Source organism: Chrysochloris asiatica, unplaced genomic scaffold, assembly GCF_000296735.1.
Source record: "Chrysochloris asiatica unplaced genomic scaffold, ChrAsi1.0 scaffold00027, whole genome shotgun sequence".
In the NCBI taxonomy this organism is placed as follows: domain Eukaryota; kingdom Metazoa; phylum Chordata; class Mammalia; order Afrosoricida; family Chrysochloridae; genus Chrysochloris; species Chrysochloris asiatica.
The window spans coordinates 19,113,551-19,128,984 of NW_006408545.1; the positions used below are offsets into that span (position 1 = coordinate 19,113,551).

General features: G+C 39.5%; 1 protein-coding gene across 1 annotated transcript in view; it reads right to left on the bottom strand.

Annotated features, from left to right (window-relative positions):
• The window catches only part of ARMC2 (armadillo repeat containing 2), a 143,512-nt gene that overhangs the window by 86,406 nt on the left and 41,672 nt on the right, over positions 1-15,434 (bottom strand). Inside the window, exons 6-7 of the mRNA XM_006839993.1 lie at positions 11,562-11,660; positions 6,174-6,349 (exon numbers count right to left, since the gene is read on the bottom strand). Of these exons, the coding sequence (XP_006840056.1) occupies positions 6,174-6,349; positions 11,562-11,660 (275 nt within the window). The remainder of the gene's footprint in view (positions 1-6,173; positions 6,350-11,561; positions 11,661-15,434) is intronic.

The following is a 15,434-nucleotide window of genomic DNA, read 5'->3' on the forward strand; positions in this document are numbered from 1 at the left end:
TTTGATTTCTGGACCGCTGCTTCCATGAACACTGATTGTTGTTGTTAACTTGGTTCCCACTCATAGCAACCCATATAGGGTTTCTGAGGAGCAGCTGGTGGGTTTGAACCACTGACCTTGTAGTTAACAATCCTACAGCTCTTGGCCTTGTTTTGGCTGATGATACTGAGCTTCTCCACTGTCTCTTCTCATCGATGTAGTCAATTTGATTCTTGTGTGGGATAAATAAGGTTTTGTGTCAACTTGGCTGGGCCTGGATTCTTAATGATTTGGCAGTTAAGATGAAGTAATCTAAGGAGTTCTGGTGCAGCACTGTAGGATAAAGCACTGGACTGCAAGGTCAGTTTGAACCAGAAGTTCAAACCTATCAGCCGCTCCATGGAACCCTTACACAGGGTCACTATGAATCAAAACTAATTCAACTGCATTTAACAACAACGATCTAATAAGATGAGATCTAATATAATGTAACAGTGGTCCGCCTCTCCTTCTTCCTAGTCTGTCAGTCCTGCTAAGATGTAATTATCCTGTATGTTGTTTTATGATGCGAGATACAATCTATAGGATTAGGTTGTATCTTGAGTCAATTTCTTTTGAGATAAAGCAATGGGCAAGTGGGGCTCAGAGGGACCTACTACCGCCAAGAAAGACGACCCAGGAGTAGAGGGCACCTTTGGATCTGGGGTCCCTGTACTGTGAAAATCCTAGGTTCAAAGGAAGACTGATGCCAAGACTCATGGAACTCTTCAAGGAATATTGCGCCTATGGATGCTGAAAGGAGATGAGAACCTTTCTCCAGAGTCAACAAAGAGAAAGCCTTCCCCTAGAGCTGGAACTCTACATTTGGATTCTAGCCTTCTAAACTGTGAGAGAATAAAGTATTGTTTGTTAAAAGCATCCACATGTGGGATTTCTGTTAACAGCAGCACTGGATAATTAAGACACTGTGTATTCCATGTGGTGAGGTCCACATGTATAGCTGCCTTTATGTTGTCAAAAATATATTTGTAATGAAGTCACTGGTCTTGCAAAATTCTATTATGGGATCTCCAGCATCATTTTTATCACCAAAGGCATATTTTTCCTCCACAGATTCTTCCTCTTTGTTTCCAACCTTCACATCTGGATTGCATGTTTGATAAATTTCAGTCTGAAGCAGTTGGTGGAATTCTTCAATTTCTTCATCTTTGGTTTTAGTGGCTAGTGAATAAATTTGAATAATAGTCGTATTAACTGATCTTCCTTGTAGTCATATATTGTCCTATCACAGACATCATTGTACTTTTAGATCTTCAAATGGTCTCTTTGAGGATGTATATGGCACCATTCTTCACTTTGTTGTACCCAGCACAGTGAACCATGATTGTCTGATTCAAAATGGATAATACCAGTCCATTTCAGCTCACTAATGCCTAGGATATCTATCTTTATGTGTTCCATTTTATTTTTGATGACTTCCAGTTCATATTTTCCTGGATTCATATTTTGGATAGTCCATGTTCTAACTAGTAATGAATGTTTTCAACTATTTCTTCTCATTTTTCAGTTGTGTCCCATCAGCAAATGAAGGTCCAGAAAGCTTTGCTCTAGCCACATAATTCAGGCCAACTCTACTTTGAGGTGGTAGCTCTCCCTCAACTGTACTTTGAATGCCTTCCAACTTGAGAGGCACATCTTCTGGCACATACATCTGACAATGTTATAGTGCTCTGCCTTTCCTTCTTCCTAGTCTGTCTGTCTGGAAGCTCCCTACTGGTATTTAAAATACCACTTACATAGCTTCCAGCATTACAGCAACACATAAGGCACCAGAGTACAATGAACTGACAGACGAATGGTGTCAGTTTATCCAAAAGAGTAAAAAAATAAAAGCATCCCAAATGTCCGATATTGGGAAAAATTTAAATAACCTGTGGAACATCAATGTTATTACTATTAAGCAATCACAAAAATTCTAACTATGAACAAACAGTATGTTTAAAGGGAAAAACATGAACCTACTTTGGATGAAACTATTTTGTGATCTCCTTGCAGCAAAGTAAAATTATGTTTATATATGACAAGGATGGTATTATGGTGGTGGTGGTGGTTCTATGCTGTGGAGTCGGTTCCGACCCATAGCTACTCTGCATAAGGTTTCCGAGGCTGTAAATCTTGATGGGAACAGGAAGCCTCATTTTCCTCCTGCAGAACTGCTGGTAGTTCTGAACTGCTGACCTTGAGGTTAGCAGCCCAATTTGTAACCACTACACTACCAGAGTTCCTTATGATGGCATTATAGAGTTTTTCAAATCATTAAAAACTATTTTAAATTATCTTTAATATTTTTAAATTAGTTTCTAGTTGGCAGAAAAAGATAATTTGTCATGCATATTTTTGAAGTTCCATTCCATGTTGTTTGATTCGTAAGTATTTAGTGAGCCTACTGTCAGAGATTTCATTGAAAAAGATAAAAAGATGCCTATACATACTATTAAAGAAAGTTTACATTTAAAGCAATTTCCTGTATCTTCTCCAGGAATAACTATAAATCTTATTTATCAGTTTGAGACATGAACAGATAATAAAATGTTAAATTCGACGAGAGGAATACAGACTACTTGTTATAAAACAGCTCCCTCTCCCATCATTTCCACCCCCTTTACTCTGCTTTATCTTCTTCCCCAACACCCAGTAGCCCTCTCTAGCACTATATCTATGTATTTGTTTATAGTCTTGTCTTCGCTGCTACAGCCAGGTCATCCAGGGCAGGGGCTTGGCCATTTCATTTACTTCTCAAGAGAACTTTCAAGCACAAAGTAGGCTCTTGCAGAAGGGTTGTTGTTGTTAAGTGCCGTGGAGTTAGTTCTTACAGGGACTCATACAGGGTTTCCAAGGAGCAGCTGGTGGGTTTGAGCTACCGACCTTGTGGTTTGCAGTACTAAGCTTATCTTACAGTGCCATACCAGCTAATAGGGTAGTTCCCTCTTCTGTTAAATACAGTAGTCTACAGTCCTGGTGTGGTGCTGCGGGTTAATGTGCTGGACTGCAAGGTCGAGTTGAACTCCAAGGTCAGTGGTTCAAGCTCGCCAGTCACTCCTTGGAAACCCTATACAGCATCGCCATGTGTCGAAACCAATTTGACGGCACTTCCCAACAACAGCTACTTTAAGAATTTCTGGCAACTTAAAAGTTTTTGAATCAACCATAAGGCTAAGAACATTATGCATAATCACTGCTGACATATCAGGATTTTTCCATTTTTTTCCTGTCGTGGATTGTGTACTGGATTTCCCCTCTCCTGAATAAAATTGCATTCATACTGCATGTATGTTTGTATTTTCTTTTAAAATAATAACTTAATGTAGGCTTAGAGGTTTTTCTTAAGATTTTTCAACAAAAAAAGATAAAAGTTGGAACGGCTATCTGGCAAGTCCCATGAACCACAGAATGCATTAACCAGAACTAACAAAGTTCACAGAAATGTCTAAACTTCAAATAATTTCAAGTGTCTGAGTTGCAATATTAAAATGGAAAATTAGATACTGGCAGAAAGAACTTATTAAAATGTTTATTCTCATATACATGGTTGAGTCAAAAATTATCCGCACTTTGGTTGTAGCATTTTAATCAACCTTTAGAAAGGGCAAATACATCATTTTTCAACATAATCTCCTTGCTTTTCAATACACTTTGTCCATCTGTCAACAAGCTTTCATAGTCCCTAATTTAAAAACGTCTTAGGCTGAGCTGCGAGCTATGAATGCACCTCTGTCTTCACTCTTCATCAGAGGTGAGTCTTCATCCTCAAAGGGCTACTTTTAGGAGACCAAACAGGTGATAGTCTGATAGAGCAAGACCAGGACTACAGGGAGGATGCTTTAACACCTCAAAATGCAGTTTTTGCAGTGTCAACAGTGTGGGCAGAGGTGTGTGGACATGCATTGTCATGCAAGATCACAAAGCCCTTGGATAGCAGGCCTTGGCATTTAATCCCAAATTTAGGCTTCAGATCTTCACTATACCAAGTATTCCAGCAGTACTGGCCTTTGAGAATCTCAGAAAACTGTAAGCATCAATTTTCCAGCTAATGGTTGACTTTTGAACTTTTTCTTGGTCAGCGATTGAGGATGTTTCCGTTGCATACGCTGCCGTTTACTCTCAGGTTCATAGTGAAGCCATGTCTCATCACCAGTAATGATTTTTTTTTAAAGAAACTTTAAGCTTCCTTCGCATATCAGTCCCAATTTTGTTTGCAGATGTCCATCTCACACAAACTTTTTGAAACCCAAGTTTGTGGTGGATTGTTTCATAGGCAGAGCCATGGTTGATATGCAAATGATTTGCCACAGAAGTCACTGTCACTCATCTATTCGACAGAAGCATTTCACATGCAAGCTCAATATTGTCACCAGCAGTGGAGATGGACGGACATTTTAATATAGTCAGAGTGCAGATAATTTTTGACTCACCCTTGGCTCTTTGGATTTTGTTTATTTTTCTTCTTCAAAGTTTTTTCTCTGGTTGTTTTGAAATTTACCTAGAGTTCTATCTCCAAGGCCTATGTTAAACAACACTCTGCTGGAATGTAACCAGAGATTCAGGCAGTGGATGGGAAGTTGGACTTGAAGACTTTGAGGGCTCCTTCTGACCTTGTGGTTCTAAATTAACCAGAAAGGAAGGCCCACCCACCTCTGCACTTTGGGGTGAACCTAGTCTGGCCCGACTCAGCAAGGCTCTTGGCACCAGGCAGAGGGTTTCATCTAACCACATGTTTTAGTTCAGAGAATATGTTCACTGCCTGGAAGATCACTTACCCTTTTGCCCTAAAATAGTTAAATTGTGCCATGGATATAATTAATTTGATCGACACCCTAGCAACCAAGATGATATTTTCTCTGCAAAACATTAACAAGTTCATGACATTTTTCTCTAACAAAAATGCGGTTTTTTTTTGGCTTCGTATATTCAGACCAACATTTCTCAGACCCAGATGAAAAAGGAAAAGCAAGCACTGGGCAGCCAAGAGTCTGGATTCTGCCCCAAGGCAACTGAATCCAAGGTTAATGAGGGAAGAGGGCAAGCGAGCAGATACTTCTTAATTTTCTCCTAATGTTTTGTTTTGTTTTTTTACTTTAAATCCTGTTTTTTTCTTTTTAATTAATTAAAGCTAATTGATCAAGTATCATCAATGGTGGAGGGGAGCAGGAATGAACTACCAGAGAAATCACTAATTAAAAAAAAATGGTGCTTTCTGAGACACATATACATTAAAAAAAAAACCAACAAAAACAAACTGAATTGTGTTGGATGACATCTAAATAAGGATGCAACTTCTTCAAAAAATTACGTGTAAGATTGTAAGATACTCTGTTTTATGAAAGGCATCGTTATCAGAATGCAAACTGTGGATGCTCTCACTAACTGACTAGTAGTATGCTTACAATGTGTACTGTAAGATTTAAAATTACATGAATTATGGGGTGTTAACATGAAAGCTTTTACTCTTAGGAAACCAGGTAAACAAAGCTTCATTCGTTTTAGCGGCTCTCTTAGAACATTCTATAATAAGTGTGTCTTATCTTTTGGTTTCCAACTGTTTATGGCTTTGACAACAAGTGCTCCCCTCAAACAATGACAGCATTTTGTTTGAGACTACATTTCTACAGACTTTTATTTGGTGTCTGTTTTTTTTCTTCTAATGCTTCAGGGGGCCTTCTACAATCTCCAAGGTATGGACCCTTTTCCCATGACCACATGCAGCTGTTCACAAGGCACCTGGCCATTGTCTCACCTTACAGTATTTGTTAAATATTGTGAGAGCGCCCTGCAGCCAGCAGAAGTCAGAAGACAGGAACCACAGCCTGCACTATCTGATACTGATCTCTAGTCAAATTACTTGAGCAACAGTTTTGAACGTATTTGCCTATTGTTAGTTGTTTTTAAAGAAACCCAGTCTTACTCCAAATGGAAGCGTTTGTGTGAACATTTTCTATGTACTCAGCTTAGTTCCTTAGATAGCCCTTTCTAACTAAATTCGAGAATGCCTGATTGTTATTTACTTTTAAGATTCTAAACAAATGCATGACATTTCTAATCTTGTTTATAATATTTACCAATAGGGAATTTAAAAAAAAAAAAAAAAAAGCTTTAATGTGCTATAATTTACTAAACCAGAGGGAAGTAAAACTTACTGCTAGAATAATTTTTGCAAGTTTAAGGCTGAGCAAGTCTGAACCAACATCAACTAGTTTATAAAGGGTCTTCAGGAGAATACTTCTTCTCTTAAATTTATTTCCAAGCATGTTTCCTTCCTCTAAAGCGCGATGCAGTTGTGTGCAAGCGGCACAAATGGTTTCAATGTTTTCTTCTGTTAGAAGAACAAAGAGAGTAAAGTAACACTTAATATTCAGGGTCAAAGTGTATCTAACATAGACAGTATAAATTAACGTCCCATAATTATTCTGTCCTCAAGTTCCTGAACGATTATTTGCTCCTTCTTTTTCCACTTCCATCTACTTGATTTTTTTCATTACTTTGATCCGTCTCCTACCACGGTGACTTATTTACTAAGTCAGTTTACAGATACAATACACAGTCTTGCAGGGTATACTGAAGATTGATAGCATGACTTATTTCAGAAAGTCTCCTTTAGTCCAAAGTCCTTTCATCTCAACCAGTGCTCTCTGTTCAGTCTTATGAAAAGATACTGCTTTATCTCCACCTCTAACCCTTTGCAGGATGGTTCCACTGGCCTGGAATGTTCTCTTATTCTCGTTCCTACTGATTTGGATCCTCTGAAGCTCTTTTTATGTTCCAGCTCTAGAAAAGATGCACAGTTCCACAGTAATCTCCTCTGAACTTGCTCAACAGATGCTACCTTGTATTACTTATTTTTCATATATATATATATATATATATGTGTGTGTGTGTGTGTTGTATTATATGTCTAATGCCCTTAAATAAATGAGTAGGAGCTGTCCTTATGTATCTTTGTATCAACAATGTGTGATACCATGAGAAGATAGAACATAATTCGATACATATGCATCATCTAACATATCTACTGATGAAAATAATGACCAAGATTTTTTCCATTTCTCATTACCTGAGAAAATGAGCTCAAATGGAACAAAATCTCACCAAATCTGCCATTTTTAGGGTGGCTATTAGATAAGAGGGGTATCAAAAGAATAGTTGGGAATCTTCGCAACTTCAAGCATTTTATTTTATAATTAGTCTGGTGAGAGTGATTTTTCAAAGTGGTAGCTATACTAATAGATATACATGAGCTAAAAGCACATAAAGTAGAAATACAGGGGATGCTAAGAATCCAAGGTAAAAGTCTTTCAGTTGGGGGAAAAACCGGTCTCTGATAGACCCGTCACAAAATTTAAAAGTAGGAAACCAATCTTAACTAAATACCATAATGTGTGCTGAAAAGCCCACAGAGGAAGTGTGCTCCTGCAGAAGGAAATGACTCAGGCCATTTTTAGCTCTTTTCAACAATAACATCTAAGAACAAATTTTAAACCTCAATAGCTAAGTAACCTTCAATGCCTTTCAGTTATGCACTTAAATAAATGAATTGATGGGAAATGACTTAGACGGACTTTAAATAAAGGGAAAAACCTGAATTCTATTGTAAGAAAGACTTTGTTTTGTTGTTTTATTCTTCTGTGACTGGCAGTTTCTTCATAAACCATAAGTCCAGGCTATGGGCCGCTCACTGGCAGCGGGTGGTCTTCAAGGTATTTTTCAAACACTTCCTTCCACAAACTCTCCAGCTTGGTGAGTTCTACTCAATAGTGGTTATTTCAGCTTAAAGGAAAATTTAGAAAGGGGAGGCTCATTGTCAAACTATTGAACAAATGAATTCAACTGGATTGTTATCAGTTTGAATCTGAGAGTTATCAACATTTTCAAGAGGCTAATATAATGTGGTGCTGTGGACTGCAAGGTCGGTTTGAACTACAAGGTTGGCAGTTCAAGCTCACCAGTCGCTACTCAGAAATGTTATATAGGGTAGCTCTGAGTCGGAACTGACTCAATGGCACTAACAACAACTACAACAACAAACACAGTGTGGAGGTCTGGTGTGGTGCTGTAGGATAAGCACCAGATTGCTAACTGCAAAGTCGTCAGTTCAAATCCACCAGGCGCTCCTTGAAAACCCTGTACAGGGTTGCTGTGAACTGGAACCCACTTGACTGCACTTCACAATAACAACAACAAAAGACTGTCTTTTGTTGTTGTTATTGTGAAGTAACAGATTTCATCAAGAAGCTTGAGGAATAGTAACAGGACTGTAAATAGTCTCAAAGTACCTTCTCTCCACAAAATACTTACAAATTACCAAAGAAAGTTAGGAGTTTTACAGTACAGAAATCTGGCAGACACCACATTCACCAAGCAATCAAAGTGAACATCAACAGTAATGTAGGAAATGGGCATTCGTGGAAGGGCACAGAACCTGCCAATGTGCCTAACCTGAATCTAATCATGAGGAAATACCAGATAAACCCAAATTGCAGGACATTTTATAAAATCATTTGCCTGTACTGCTATGTCAAGACCATGAAAGAGACAGGACAAATAAAATCAACTGTGATCCAGTATTTTCTGTTCCTATGGGGAAATTGTTGGGATAATTACCATCATCTGAAGAAGTTTTGTATAGTATTATATCAACCGTAATTGGCAAATACATCATACTTAAAAACAAAAAAAAAATTCATGCCAAAGTAGGGTTTCATGTCTGCAACTTAATTTTGAATGGCTAAAAAAAACAAGCAAGCAAAAATCTGTGTATGTGTGGCGGTGGTGGTAGTGTGCCGTAGAGTCAATTCTGACTCATAGCGACCCTGTATACGGTTTCCAAGGCTGTAAATCTTTTCAGGAGCAGAAAGCCTCATCTCTCTCCTACAGAACGGCTGATAGTTTTGAACTGTTGACTTGGAGGTTAGCAGCCTGATTTGTAACCATTACGCTACCAGAGCTCCTTGTGTGTATGTGTAGGGAGTAGGAAAAAAGGAGGAAGTGGAATGATAAAGCAAAGATAGTAAGATATTAATATTTAAGGAATCTGGGTGAAGAGTATACAGATTCTTATATTACAGTAAAACCTGTGAAATCTGGAACTTGCGTGCGGCAGAAACCTGCCAGAGAAGGAAAGCCCAAGTCTTTTCCACTAAAATGAATGATAAAAACGTGGTCAAGACGTCTTCTTGTGGCTAGTGTGCTGGCTTACTTATCCAAGGAGATCCCATGCACTAACGCCTACTGTGGGCCTACTGTGAAAGGTAGAAAACCTATGAGACCACAAAACTCAAAGGCTCCCAAAGTTTTTTTTGTACTATTCTTGCAACATTTCTGTAAGTCTGAAATTATGCCACAATTAAAAAAGACATAAAGAAAATAATCTCAAGAAGTCCACTGGCTGCTGCTGCATTTGCTGTCCTTAGAGGTGTCTCTGGTAATCTTCTTTCCAACTCCAAACCTGCTCAGTTCCCTGTGCTTCTGTCCCCAGGGCCCATATCCTGAAGAACCCCTCACTCTAAGATAGGTTTTTGTGTTATCGGCTCATTCTCCCATTCAATGTCCCGAATAATTGTTCTTTCTTAACTCTTACCAGGAGTCCTGGTGTGATGCTGTAGGATAAGCACTCGACCATAGGGTCGGTTTGAACCGCAAGGTCAGAGGTTCAAACTCACCAGCCACTCCTCAGAAACGCTATGAGTCAGAACCAAGTTGACGGCACTTAACAATAGCAACTCTTACCTAGTCTGCCTGCCTCACTTCCTATTGTTGTTAAGTGCCGTTGAGTTGGTTCCGGCTCCTAGCGATCTTGTATAGGATTGTCGAGGAGTGACTGGTGGGTTTGAACCTCCAAACTTGCGGTTAGCAGTCCAGTGCTTATCCTACAGCACTACACCAGGACTCTGAGTAGAAATGTAGCTGTATTAAAATATAGTATATGCAATTTTTTGAACAGTCTTCATCAGTTTTCTACAAACAACCCCATGTTGACCTAGGACCTTAATATGTGGGTGAGAGGCACTGACTACAGAGACAGGAAAACATCCGTTCATGTTCTTAGAACATTTGAGCCACAGAGCACGTAGGAGATGGTCTAGGCTGTGGGGGAGATTGGGTGATTCCCCCAAAGTCGTACGCTTAGGAGCAACACAGGAGCAGAAATCCTGTCCAGGGCTCCAATCTCAGCCATGAATTTAGCCAGGCACTAACAGGGAGCCACGTTGGGGTCAGGTCATTTGAACTTTGGAATAGTAGGCTTTTTTGCACAACTTCCCCATGGGGTTGCTGGGGAGGCGGCGTTTACCCTGGTTTTCCTACAGTGTCTTCTTACGGCCACTGCCGTAATTCACTTACCCAAGCAGTTCCGGCGCAATAACCCCACTGAGGGCCTACTGTGAGCTGTGTGGCAGACACTGTGCTCCGTCTTAGGGCTACAGACATACAACTTCAGAAACAGAGTGTCTGGGAAGCACAGATGAGTTCTCCACGCCCTTGCTGGGACCCTTCCTTACTGGACCACTTCAGGGGGCAGCAAGTGCTGGGCATATTCAGGCCAGGTCCTGGCTGGGGGAGTCCATGTCCAACAGACATGCTCAACCTTAGAGAAGCAGGACACATACACACATTTGGATCTAGAAAACCATGGGGACATGTGTGACAGAGGCCAGCCTGTGAGGCTTAGTCAAAGCTTCCGAGGCCTGAACTCGGTTGTAATCTTTTACTTTCTTGCATGAACAACAAGACTTCAAGCTTAAATGTCTCAGGCAGAAGAGGTGAGCATTTATATTACAAAGGGATTTAAAAACTAAGCTGTCTTGGTACTCTTAAAATATAATTTTGCTCACTAAAAACAAGGTTTACATGCCATATTCAATAAGCACATTAAAAAATAAAACACAAACACAAACAAACACAAAAACATTTGCTGCTGAGTTAATTTCTACTCACGGCTATCCCATTTGTATTGTCAGAGTAGAACTGTGCTCCACAAGGCTTTCAGTGGTTATGACCTTTCGGAAGTAGATTACCAGGCCTGTTTTCTAAGGTGCCTTCTGGGTAGATTTGAATCACCAGCCTTTAAGTTGGTAGCCATGCACTTAGTCAGTGGCACCTCCCAGGGACTTCATATAAACACATTGATGTTGGTATGTGCCATTGAGTCGGTTCTGACTCATTACACCCCTGTACAATGTTTCCAAGGAGTGGCTGGAGAGTTTGAACAACCTTGCAGTTAGCAGTCCAGTGCTTATTCTAAATAGATTTTTTTTTTTTTTTTAACATACTCAGAGAGATAATGATAGTCAAAGTATGCTACAAATATCAGGGCAAAATGAACATATAAATAACTACTGTTGTTAAGAGCTGTCAAGTCAGTTCTGAGTCATAGCAACCTTGTGTAGGGTTTCCAAGGAGTGGCTGGTGAGCTTGACCCGCCAACCTTGCGATTCAAACCAACTTTGCAGTCTAGCACATTAACCTGTAGCACCACATTTTCAATTTAAGACAAACACTGATGTTGGCTTGTTTTTTTTTTTTTTTTTTACCCTTCTCTAATTCATGCAAAATCGGTACAATCCTTGTGTTCCAAAAGACTTCATCTACTTCTTTTTCTTCATCCTTTCCTTGCGAGTCGGCTTTTGAGACTGCAAAAGAAACTCAGAGCAGGAGAAGAGGTATGAATAAAGGAGTTCAGCCACAAGTCTTTACTGCTCATCTCTAAGGTTTACACACTACAGGGTGCCATTACATGTTGTTCCCCAAATGCTACTAATTCAAATGAGAGTTACAGACCTCATTTTAAATCACTCCACATTAAACTCAGATAAGAGAATGTAAAGAAATCAGAACTCTAAACTGGAACCTGCACACTTCATCAAGTATTAAAATTTGAAACAATGTTGAAATTATTATCAGTAAGGCAAAATAGTTGTTATTCCTTTGTAGCTATAGCATAGAATAAATAGATAACATTAGAATTGCAAAGAAAAAAAAAACTTTGAAAGTGTTTAATAAAATAGTGTCTAAAAGGAAAGTCTGGAGTGGCGCTGTAGGGTAATCGTTGGACTTTTAACCACAAAGTTGGCAGTTCAAACCAGCTGCTCCTCAAAAACCCTATACAGGGTTGTTATGAGTCAGAACCAAATCGATGTCACCTTAACAACAAAAGAAAGATGTGGAGGGATTTTTTTCCCATCAGAAGTAAAGTGGACATACTGTTATAGGCTGATGCTGTTATTGTCAATGCCAGATTACCCAATTAGCAAGGTATGCATGGACTTGGACTTCCTTACAAATCAGTAGTGAATAATTTCACAGTTTTACACCAAAGAATCTGTTTCAAGGTCTAGTTGGCATCTCTTGCTCTCTCCTAATCCCACAGCACTTTCCTACAGATTCACAGTCACTTTCAAAATTGCAATCCCTTACAGGGATGGAGAACCCAGTAAACAAGATAAGCATGGCTTACTTGTGCTAATTTGTAGTGAACAGTTTCGACATTTTTTTTTAGCCATATGCGTGGTGAAATCCATGTGAAATTGTTCACTATAAATTAGGGATTACAGGTTATGCGTTTCTTTTATGTGTCCTTCTTACTTTCCAAAACCTGTACACACTTGTACCCACCTTGAAGAGAGAAAAAAACCCCAGATAAAACATATTAAATGTATATGTGTGTGGGTCTTAAGTAAATATCCATATGGGTATTTTGACACAGTTAAAATTAAATCCCCTGCTACAAGGAATCCAATAAAATCTCTTCTCAATGATCTGCATAGGTAGGAGAAAATTCCATGTATCACCCATAATTGTTGTTAAGTGCATCACGTATGTCCCAATTCATAATGACCCTGTATTCAGGGGAGCGGTTGCTGAGTTTGATCTGTCGACCTTGTGGTTCAAATCCACTTTCCGGTTCAGTGCATTCTCCCACAGTGCCACACCAGGACTCCATCACCCATAATGTTGTTGTTTTTGTTATGTGCCGAGGAGTCGGTTCGACTCATAGCGACCCCGTACAGGGTTTCCGAGGCTGTAAATCTTTACGGGAGCAGAACGCCTCATCTTTCTCCCGCGGAGCAGCTGGTAGTTTCAAACTGCTGACTGTGACCCTGTACAGGGTTTCCGAGGCTGTAAATCTTTACGGGAGCAGAACGCCTCATCTTTCTCCCGCGGAGCAGCTGGTAGTTTCAAACTGCTGACTGTGAGATTAGCAGCCAGATTCATAACCACTACGCTACCAGAGCTCCTTATCACCCATAATGGTGCAGACTAAAAAGGTCATTTGAATTCAAAGCTGTCTGAAGTGCATCCTCAACCACCCACTGAGAAATGTGCTATAAGAGAGCTGTGATGGAGTCACTCCGGAGAAGCAGGAAGGCAATTACACAACTCACTATGTTGCCTCAACACACAGGTTGTCCCCCAACATGTCCTGTACTGCGGAGTCACTCAGATGCAGCAAATCTAGACTTGCCTTTCATCAAACCTTCCTAACACCCTGTACCTATACACACAAGGCATCAATGAGCACTCCAGTCACAAACATAAATGGAAAGGCAAAGATGTAGGAGTTGCTCTTAATAGTGAGCTTCCAGATAACCCATCTCACTCATTAACAAGAATTCACCAGAAATTGTCTTCAGGACAAAACCTACCCACATCAGTACAGGTTCACAATCCCTTATTGAAAATCCTGGGGCCACAAGTGTTAGGGGATTTACAATTATTTGGATTTTAGGAAGGCCACAGGGTACATTTTCTGCACATTCCATGCAGCCCTGTAGGGTCTTCTGGGGCAGCTCCCTGTAGTAAATACACACATACAAATATTCACACTAGTGTGGTAGAGTCCTGGTGTGGTGCTGTGGGTTAATGCGCCAGGCTGCAAAGCCGTTTGAACAGCAAGGTTGGCAGTTCAAGCTCACCAGCTTCTCCTCAGAAACCCTATACAGAGTTGCAATGGGTCAGAATCCACTCAACGGCACTTAACAACAACAACAACAACTAGTGTGGTAAAGACTGCAATTGGCCCCCATTGGTCTGATCAGGTCCTGTCACTAAAAAAGCTTGAAAAATCTTTCAGCTTTCAGAGCTTCGGGGATCTAAGAACTACAGATAAAGGACTGCAGAAAAACCATCTCCAGTTTTTATCTCTCTACTTTTTACGAGTGAAAGTCTGACTTAACTTTGATAAATCATGACTATGGATTACCAGAGCAAACATAAATATTCAAGCAGCATAAAAAAATTTAGCTGCTCATATTCTCAGATACTAATATATTCAAAGTCCAAAGTATGGGAATAAAATTAACATACTTGAAAGGTTTTGAAAAGCCAGAAATATGATAAAGCCAGAATGATAATTTAATCAACTAAGTCATCAAATATTTATGATGACACACTTAAATGTACCAGAAATGCAGACTCCACGCCCCATAAGTTTAAATCAGCGTCTTCTAGGAACCATGTTCTTTAAGTTTATAGCTCTACGAGGAAGAAATGAATTCACAGGGGCCAGTCAGAAACTGCAGAATCGTTTATTTAACCTTTGGAAAGGAAGGGTCCTTCCAAATGTTTCCAAGCCTTGGATCTTTTCAGAACAGTAGTCCTGCACTGTGGTATAACGGTTTGTGTCTAACGTACCCTCAGGAACCCCCAAGAACACAGTTGTGTCCTGCTACTGCCTGTTCATATCTCCACCCATTCCACACTCCTCCTGCATCTCTGTTCGCAACAGAAATTCTAATTTATACACTAACCCTGTTATTCCAGAACTGAAGCACAGAATCAGGTTATGATTTCTTTAAGGCCCACCAAAATAAATAAAGTTTTCCTAAGTCCTGAGCAACAACCAATATTTTAGAAAGCAATTTCATCTAGGTTCACTGGTAGCTAAATATAAATTTATATATATGTATATATATATATACATACACATGATTCAACAGGAAATTAACTAAGTCAAGCAAAAGTTTCAGCATGTTTTTATAGCTTTTGCTGTTTCGGTGGTCATAGTTCTTAACCACAACTTTGAATTCTGGACTGAAAAAGTTGACATGGTATTTATAGGCTGTTGTTTTTAGCCTATACATGTAAAAAGCTTAGTAACAACACTTACTCAGGGGTCAGTATAGCTAAGATTTTCCTGAGTACTACACAAACTCCCACTGGACACACATAGCACTTCATTCAGTAAGAAATTCATTTTGAAGAAAATAAAATATATATTGTTTTGAGGGGGGGGGGGGACTTCAAAAAGTTCCTGGGAAAATTTTCACAATCTTTTAATTCCATTTTTCCATGAACTTTCTGAAGCCCCCTTGTATCAGTTTGGCTTTATATAATTTTCAATCTTCCAAAAAAAGTAAGAAAACTCTTCGGGCAATTATTATCAGTTTGCCATATTTTTACCCCTC